A 9,591-nucleotide genomic window follows, 5' to 3' on the forward strand; every position below is an offset into this window, starting at 1 on the left:
TCACCTCCTCTCCTCCTCATCTCCTCTCCCCCTCTTCACTCCCCCTCACCTCCTCTCCTCCTCTACTCCTCTCCCCCTCACCCCCCATCTCTCCTCCTCACCTCCTCTCCTCCTCACCTCCTCTCCCCCTCATCTCCCCCTCACCTCCTCTCCTCCTCTACTCCTCTCCCCCTCACCCCCCATCTCTCCTCCTCACCTCCTCTCCTCCTCACCTCCTCTCACCTTCACCCCATCATCTCCTCTCCCCTTCACCCTCACCTCCTCACCTCCTCTCCCCTTCACCCCATCATCTCCTCACCTCCTTACCTCCCCTCCCCTTCACCTCCTCTCCTCCTCTCCTCCTCACCTCCTCTCCCCTTCACCCCCTCCCCTCCTCACCTCCTCTCCCCCTCACCCCCTCTCCTCCTTTCCTCCTCCCCTCCTCACCTCCTTATTCCCTCACCTCCTCACCATGTCTCCCCTATCTCCCTCCAACCCACCTCACGTCCCTTCTGCTCTTATAGGCCCAGAGAGGGGCCATTCTCAGGCTGTTCCCTCCACTGCTAAGGCCTCTGAGCGTCCCCTGCCCATTTTCCCTGAAACATCAGTGTGTGTGTGTCTGCTCTCAATCTGTCCCCGAGCTGGCTCCAGCGTGAGCGAAATGACCGGCCATTAGCCACTCAGCTCCAGCCGCAGCCTCTGTCCCCCGGGCAACGGCATTGCACATTTAGTCCAAATGGCCGCCGAAAAGCCCTGTGTCCATATTCTGAAATGCATCGAAAGTGACACATGCAGTCTTACATATATGAATTAGGTGCACCCCCCCGCATATTAAATGTAAAATATGGCAATTGTGGAACACTGTTCTGTGTTGTGTGTGTGGTGCATTTTAAACACACACACACACACACGTGTGTGGAGTCCAGCACACTGTGGGACTGACAGGCGCTGATGTGTTTCTGGTTTATCTCCTGCCAGACACGGCCGCTGGTGGAGCACTCAGCACAATCAGTTCAGGTGATTTGACTCCGGCTGCTTTTTTTACGGTTGCCACAACCTGTTTGCATAGCCAAATGTATTCAGATTCACTCAGGCTACGGTGGGCCACTGTGAAAACTCCCTGACCAACGTAGTTTGACTATCAAAATCAGTGCAAACAGTGTCACGTGCGTGTGCGTGTGTGTGTGTGTGTGTGTGTGGGGGGGGGGGTTATATGCCATATGTTACTTTATACAGATGATGCAGTGTACAGTAGATTCGAATGAAAGGCTCACACACAGACAGAGACACACACACACACACACACACACAAAACAGAACAAAAAAAAACAAATCACATGCAGAACAGTACAAACTGTTCCCTAGTCAAGCGAAGAGTGATGGTTTCTGTAAATGATCCGTTGTTAGAAAGAGCAGTCAAGTGGACATTTTCTCCTGTCCAAGTTTACCCCTTTTCTGTCTACCTGTGTCTCTTTCTTTACACAGACACACACACACACACACACACACACACTCTCTCTCTCTCTCTCTCTCTCTCTCTCTCTCTCTCTCTCTCATTCCCCCTCCCTCTCTAACTGGAGTGCTGTCAAGCCAGTCTTCCAGAGGCGAGAAGCGTAACAGACAGTCGTTGCGTTCCTGTTGCGTTTGCCGTCTGCTGATGAAGAATGGCAACGCTTGTCTGCTTGTCCGAGCGCCGGCTCTTCATCTCTCCTAAACGCCTCGTAGCCGTCATAGCAACCAATCCCCCCACATTCTCTCAATCCACAAAAGCACCGCTGATGAGGAATCATCTGCTCGATCTGACCAGACATCGCTTTTCTCTCATCCACTGTAACTCCTTATAAGGTCGGAAAAGTCTGAGCGTTTTTCATGAAGAATGCAGCAACCGTTCATGAATGTGTCGGGATTATTGAAGCAATATAGAATCGGAGCTGTGGAGTTTTTATGTTGAGTTGCTTCTTTGACTTTCCCTTTTAAGGCAAACGGTCTTGTTTTGTTTTTTTTCTCGACTTGACTGGGAAGACATTGCCATTTAACAGTACACCAAACAAGGCTGTTGGAAGAGCTGTTTCCAAAGGACGTGCAGCATGTGAAGGCCGGCCGGGCAGCTTGGAGCTGTGACTTCTTCTTTTCAAACTTCTGAGTGGGCCATGAATATCTTCTGGCAGAGAAACTTCCTTTGGTCTCCCAAGAGCCTTTTCTCTTTACCCACAGTCATGGCTCCTGCCTCCACCGGCCCCCCCATCCCCAGAGGAAGCGGTCAGCCCTTTCTGTTCCAGGGGGAGGCGGTGAAAGTTAGTGTGTGTGTGCGTGTGTGTGTGTGTGTGTGTTTGTTGGGGGGGGGTATTTTTGAAGGATGCAAACAAGCATCAGGCCTCACGCATGGTGCAAGTTGGCAAGCGCGTGTGTGTGCGAGTGTTTGTGTCCGTGGCAATGGCAGCGCGTCAGAGACGAAGGCAAGTGTGTGTGCGCGTGTGTGTGTGTGTGTGTGTGTGTGAGCGAGCGAGTGTGCCTTCCCTCTTGGCAGTGCTGCTCCTCAGAGATAAGCCTCCCCGGCTCCACAGTCTCCCCTCGGCATGACCAACTTCCCTCCTCTCGTCCTCCTCCGACGCCGCGACCCGCTCCCCCCTTTCTTTTCTCCTCTCCTCACTCCATCTCTCTACGTCTGCTCTCTCTCTCTCTCACTCTCTCTCTCTTTCCCTCCCTCCCTTCCACCCCCCCCCCAAAACATTTGCTTCTCCTCTCTCTCATACTCATCTCTCTCTATCTTCCCCTTTCTCGCTCTCTCTTACCACCACCAGCACGCACACACACACACACACACACACACACACACACGATGTGTCACACCATCATGCTGTGTGTGTGTTGGGTGGGTGGTTGGAGGGGGGGGGGGGGGGGGAGTTGCTTCTTCTCATCGCTGGAGGCACATTGCAGTGACAGCTGTCCAAATACAGCGCAACAAAGCAGCCGACAATGTCTAAACTCCATAAAGCACTTCATCAGGCCTTAAAGAGAGGCCTGCACCCGGAGTACTGCACTAGGTCAGGGCAGAGAATGGAGAGAACGAGAGAGAGAGAGAGAGAGAGAGAGAATGGAGAGAGAGAGTGGAGAGAACAGGAGAGAGAGAATGGAGAGAGAGAGAGTGGAGAGAACAGGAGAGAGAGAGAGAGAGAAATAGCTGAAAGACTTTTCCATCAATTAAAATGTATGTTTTGATCAGACTAGGCCCATAGATTTTGGTCAGTCAATAAACTTGTTTTGTTGTAAGGGGGAAGTACAGCATTCACAGTATCTTACCGAGTCTACATATACGGTATGGAAGGGTGATAGACTACGGTTTATGTGTGTATGTTATTGACATGTCTGTCAGCATTATGCCATGGGCATATATGTGAAAGTGTTGAGCTAATGGGCTTAGCTGTGTGTATGCTTCTGTGTGTGTGTGTGTGTGTCTGTATATGTGTCTGTGTATGTGTGTGTGTGTGTGTGTGTGTGTGTACACACGCACACACACATGTGTGTTTGCTTGTGTGTGTGTCTGTGTATATGTGTGTGTGTGTACACGCACACACACATGTGTGTTTGCTTGCGTGTGTGTGTGTGTGTATGTGTGTGTGTGTGTGTGTGTGTGTGTGTGTGTGTGTGTGTGAAGTGTAACGCGGTGCATGTGTGCGTGGCTGATGGAGGTCTCTCTAGGTTGGCTGAAGATGTTTTTCTCCTCCTACGGTCTCATCATCACGGCCAGTCAACACGCCTCAGTTAGCTGTGTCACAGAGCACAACACGCAAACTCTCGCTCTCTCTCTCACACACACACACACACACACACACACACACACACGCACACACACACAACCCAGTCAGGCGAACAGCGGGGGGGCACTGGGGTAGGAGAATGGCCCTGACCCCCTCACCCTCACACACAGACTCACACACACACACACACACACACACCTCTGTCCATCCTCCTCCCCAGTGATCATCTGTCCTCCTCTGTGTCGCCCCCTGTAGGTGGTGGTCCACATTACGGATGAGAACGACTGCACGCCGGAGTTCCTGCACTCCATCTACAGCCGAGACAACATCCCAGAGTCCATCCCGCCCGGGACCTCCCTCCTCCAAGGTGAGCCGAGGACACACCTGTCTGTGTGCAGAACCCTGTCTGTGCGCAGAACCATGTCTGTGGGCAGAACCCTGTCTGTTGCAGAACCTTGTCTGTGCGCAGACCATGTCTGTGTGCAGAACCTTGTCTGTGCGCAGAACCATGTCTGTGTGCAGAACCTTCTCTGTGTGCAGAACCTTGTCTGTGCGCAGAACCATGTCTGTGTGCAGAACCTTGTCTGTGCGCAGAACCATGTCTGTGTGCAGAACCCTGTCTGTGTGCAGAACTGTCTGTCTGTTTCTTTCTTTCTCTCTTCTCTCTGTCTGTCTGTCTCTCTCTCACACACTCACACACTCCGTGTGATATGAAGTTCTTCCTGGGTACCTCAGTAGTCTGCTTCATCTCCCTCTGTGGCTGTATGTCTCTGGAGCTCCGGTCGTAATTATAGACTAACTCATTATGGCAGGCCTCACTCACACACACACACACACACACACACACACACACACACAGACTCCCTTCCAGAGATTCATGGGTAGGAGAGATGGACTCTAATCAAAGAGCTGCTGCTCAGAGGCCCAACAAGCTCCTCTCATTCTCACGACCTCTCTGCGCCGTGTAATCATTTCCCACCAGCAATGTGTGTGTGTGTGTGTGTGTGTGTGTGTGTGTGGTTGTGTGTGTGTCTGTGTGTGTGTGTGTGTGTGTGTGTGTGTGTGTGTGTGTGTGTGTGTGTGTGTGTGTGTGTGTGTGTGTGTGGTGGTGGTGTGTGTGTGTGTGAGAGAGTGAGTGAGTGAGAGTGAGTGTGTGTGTGTCTGCCATCCTGTACGTTAGGCTCCTTATACGCTGCATCAGCTCCAGAAGCAGCCCAGAAAGATTGACAGCTGCCATTGCCCTTTGACCCCTCATCTCTGATTGGCCCATGCCCCCCTGAGCCCACCCCCCCACCCCGTCTCTTTAAAACACCTCTTGTGACACCTCCTCTGGGGCTCTTATCTCTCCCCCGAGGCCTCCTGATCTTATCGCTGTAATTGAAAGAGTGTTTTCTCTTCATGTCTTTTACAATCCCTCTGTTTACGGCTCTTTAAAAATACATGATGCGCATCAAATAGGGACCTCCCTGGTCTGGAGAGGGGGGAGGGGGGGTTGTTGTCTGGGAGAGTGGACTGGTGGCTTCCTCCATCCCTCCCTCCCTCCCTCCCTCCATCCCTCCTTCCCTCTCCTCCTGCGCAGACATCTCTTTCTCTCCATTTTTCATGACCTGTCAACGCTCCCGGAGACCCTGAGCTCCACTTGTTAGATTCGGCAGGTTTGATTCCTCTCTCAGGGACTGTGTTCTGGACCTGAGTACAGGCCCGCAGATGCCAACGGCCCGGGTTAAAGCGACGTGAAAAACAGCAGGTGTCTAAAGAACTCACATGAACATGGCAAACGATGTGGAGGCTTGTTGGTGTGTGTGACTGTGTGGTGTGTGTGTGTGTGTGTGTGTGTGTGAGAGAGAGATAGAGGGTGTGATTGGGAGAGTGTGTGGCAGAAAGAGAGAGAGAGGGAGGGTGTGTGTGAGAGAGGGAGAAGAGAGAGAGAGGGAGGGTGTGATAGAGTGAGAGAGCGATTACCTGCCCCTCTGTCTGCATTCACTGGCTGTCTGTGTGATGTGAGTGATCAGGAGATCACAGTAGCTGCTCTGACACGAGTGCGGCCCACAACCTCGGCCGTTATTTAATTATTCCATCCCCTAAAACAGCTCTTAGCCCAGCACACCGCTTTGGGGTTGCACAGGAGGACAGTGCTTGTGCTTTTGCAAAACACCCACCCACACACACACACACACACACACACACACACACACACACACACACACACACTCACACACACACACACACACACACACACACACACACACACACACACACACACACACACACACACACACACACACACACACACACACACACACACACACACACACACACAGAGAGAGAGAGAGAGTGAGTGTGTGTAAAGCGCTGCTGCAGCATTTGTGAAATTTGATTGCATTTACATATCGCAGCATAGTATTTAACACACGGCATGCGTCTCAGTTCGATGGGTGTTAGGAAGCAGGCGGGTGGGATGTGTGTGTGTGTGTGTTTGTGTGTGTGTGTGTGTGTGTGTGTGGGGCCTACATGCAAATGTTGGAGCTCTTGCAGGGTATTTCAGTTGTTGTTTCTCTCTGTTATTATTATTTTATTTACAGTTTGCAAAGGAGGGGAGTGTGAAGGGGGGAAAAGAAGCGTTAAAAAAGCTGCTTTATCTGCGCTGGAGGAGTCAGCTCTTACTGAACGGCAACACAACAGGGCCCCGACCCAGTGGCGGCCTGCTCTACTTATTTGCTTATCAAATGTGTTGTGTTGTGTTTGTGTTTTGCGTTCAGAGGAGCACGAAGGGTGGATGGTGTGTGGGGGAGGGGTACGGTGTGTGTGGGGGGGGGGGGGGGGGGTAAAGTAGGAAAATACATTAAATTCCAGGAGTACGGTAAGACAGGGCACGGACGGCAATCTCTTGACTAAGGGAAGCCAAGCAGAAGGGAGAGGAGATTATTACTGTTGTTTACCTTAAATCGGGATTAGACTTATAAATTGGGCCTCAGCGGTTAATAGGCGCTACCAGGGAAGGAGCGCGAAGAAGAGGAAAGAAGGGAGGGCAGGGGAGAAGACAAGGAGGGAAGAGAAAGAAGAGGAGGAAGAGAGGAGGGAAAAAAAGAGAGGCGGTCCAATTATGGAGCGAAAAACTTCCTGGAAGGATTTAGAGGAGCTGGGGAGCAGGGAGTCTTAGCCCCGGCAACAAGCCTCTGTCACACACGCATGCTTGCACGCACGCACACAGCGCACACACACACACACACACACACACACACGTGTAGGCATACCCCCCCCGCCCCCCACCCCGCTCTTGTGACTTATTCCGCTGTGGCTGCAGCTCCTGGGTCCCTAGCCCATGCATTAAAAATGGTAATAGGTAGCCTGCAGACATATTATATTAGTCTGTGTATTTTTAATGAACCTGCTGTTGGAATCCTCTTCCCCCCCCGAAGAACCTTTTTGCTTATGCTTACACGAGGAGCGCTCTCGCCGACATGCACACACACACACAACACACAGCGCTGCGTTAGCAACAGGTGCTTTAAGTGTGTGCTGTGATGTGAGCCAGAGGACGACGGGTAGAGAGATAGTGAGAGTGACGCTACGAGTGTACGGTGGAATCTGCAGAGAAAGAAATAGCGGGGGGGGGGCACATGAGAATGAGAGACAGAGAGAGAGAGAGGGGGCATGAGAATGAAGGAGAGAGGGGGGCATGAGAATGAAGAGAAAGAGAGAGAGAGAGGGGGGACATGAGAATGAAGGGAGAGGAGGGGGGGAGCGAGAGAATGATCAGTATGGACAGAGAAGTAGCGGTGTAGCCCAGAGAGGGGAGCACAGGCGCGGAGCGTCACATGTGTGGGGTGGGTGAGCCCCCGGAGCGCTGCATTTGCCTTGGAGATTAGAGGGCCTCGGCACACAGCGCTCGCCCGCCCAGGAGCTATGCCTCCCTGCCACACTGCCACCCTGCCACCCTGCCACCCTGCCACCCTGCCACCCTGCCTGGCCGTCTGGCTGGCTGGGAGCTCTGACAGCTTGCCTGAGGTGCTCCTGCTCCCCCCCCCCCCCACTGGTACTGCCACCACCGCCCGCCCACCCCCACTCAGCTACTCCCCCCCCCCCCCCCTCCACTCCGCCCCACAACCACCTCCACCTCCACGCGTCATCTCTGGCAGCCGTCCTAATGACAGCAAAGCCTTCTTCAAGTTTTACTTTTGATGTGCCGTGCCGTTCGACACGCCGCTCTCTCTCTCTCTCTCCCCTCCACCTCCACCCCCACCTTCACCTCTCTCCCTCTCTCTCTCTCTTCTCTCTCCCTATCTCTCTCTCTATTCCTCTCTTTCTCTCTCTCGTTTGCACGGGGCCACCAATGAGGCCCTCTGACAGATGGGCTCTTAAATTTGTCAAATAGAAGAATTGGCCTCTCCCAACGTGGTTTTTAATTAACATTGGGCTCTTTTTTTAAAACATGAGTGAGTGCTTAATTAAAAAAAGCACTTTGCCGCACAGAGCACCGTGGACCTCGGCCACAAACAAGATGGTTCTTTTTTTTTTTTTTTTTTATCGGGGGTTGTGTTTTTTTGGGGCGGGGGACGGGTTGTGGGGGGGTGGTCGGAGTCCGTCTGGGCAGAAGGTCCGGTAGAGGAGACATGCAGTGAGGGATGGAGGCCAGCCGTTGGGCTCTCTGGAGGAGGCTGGACGGTAATTGCCAGGGATAGGTCTCCTTCTCCTGGTGTGCTCTCCCGAGCGGACATGACAGTTTGCCAGGCCAGAGCGTCCTGAACTTGTCCTGTGAGAGCGTTCCTTGTTGACGTCCTCTCTCTCTCTCTCTCTCTCTCTCTCTCTCTCTCTCTCTCTCCATTTCTGTCTTTCTCTCTCTCTCTTCATCACTCTCTCTCCCTTGCTGATGGAGAGGTTTGTGTTGCTTTTCTACAGCACCGGCCAGGGCGTGTCGTCATCAAGGTTGCCGTGACAATAATTAATCTCAGGTTGTTCTAACTGGAAGCCCTCGTTCCCAACCCCCCGATGGCCCTCCTACTCGGTCAACAGCGTTTTATCACCTCTGTGTCTTCTCTCCTTTTCTCTTTGTGTACTCATTCCCCTCTCTCTCTCTCTCTCTCTCTCTCTCTCTCTCTCTCTCTCACCCTTATCCTCTGTCTCTCTATCACTGGTTTTCTAAGTCCAAGTGAAAGTTCTATTCATCGTAATTAGCATGTACAAATGACATATGATGATAATGTGATGTGTATATTATGTACTATAAAATAATACAAATAATTTAAGCAGCACATTTGTTTGTATTGTATTTGTATTGTATTGTATTGCAAAATTAATTCAAATGACATTGTATGTAACCCTGCTGTGTGTTATGTGTCCTGTGTGTGTGTGTGTGTGTGTGTGTGTGTGTCAGTGCTGGCTCGGGACTGCGACACGGGCCTGAATGCTGAGATCTCCTACTTCATCCAGAGCTCGGACTTCGACATCAGCTCCCAGGGCGTGGTGTGCCCGGCCCGGCCGCTGGACTACGAGCGGCCCAATCACATGTACGAGTTCCTGGCGGTGGCCGTGGACAAGGGCACGCCCCCACGCACGGGCACCGCGTCCATCCGCGTCCGCATGGCCAACGTCAACGACGAGGGCCCGTCTTCTCACAGGCCGTGTAGGTCCTCTTCTGTCCTCCGCAGCACCACTGCCCATCTCTCTCTCTCTCTCCTCTCCTCTCCCTTTATCTCTCTCCTCTCTCTCTCATCTCTCTCTCTTTCTCTCTCTCTCTCTCTCTCCTCTCTCTCTCTCCATCTCTCTCTCTCTCTCCTATCTCTCTCTTTCTGTCTGTCTGTGTTTCTTTCTTCCTCCCTTCCCTCTTGGTCACCATCACTCTCTCAATATTAAT

At 52.3% G+C, this 9,591-nt stretch overlaps 1 protein-coding gene across 1 annotated transcript in view; it reads left to right on the forward strand.

The window, feature by feature from the left end:
• The window catches only part of si:dkey-22o22.2 (neural-cadherin), a 147,684-nt gene that overhangs the window by 78,587 nt on the left and 59,506 nt on the right, over positions 1 to 9,591 (forward strand). The window contains exons 5-6 of the mRNA XM_062537971.1: positions 3,993 to 4,104; positions 9,112 to 9,360. Of these exons, the coding sequence (XP_062393955.1) occupies positions 3,993 to 4,104; positions 9,112 to 9,360 (361 nt within the window). The remainder of the gene's footprint in view (positions 1 to 3,992; positions 4,105 to 9,111; positions 9,361 to 9,591) is intronic.

Source organism: Sardina pilchardus, chromosome 6, assembly GCF_963854185.1.
Source record: "Sardina pilchardus chromosome 6, fSarPil1.1, whole genome shotgun sequence".
NCBI lineage: Eukaryota > Metazoa > Chordata > Actinopteri > Clupeiformes > Clupeidae > Sardina > Sardina pilchardus.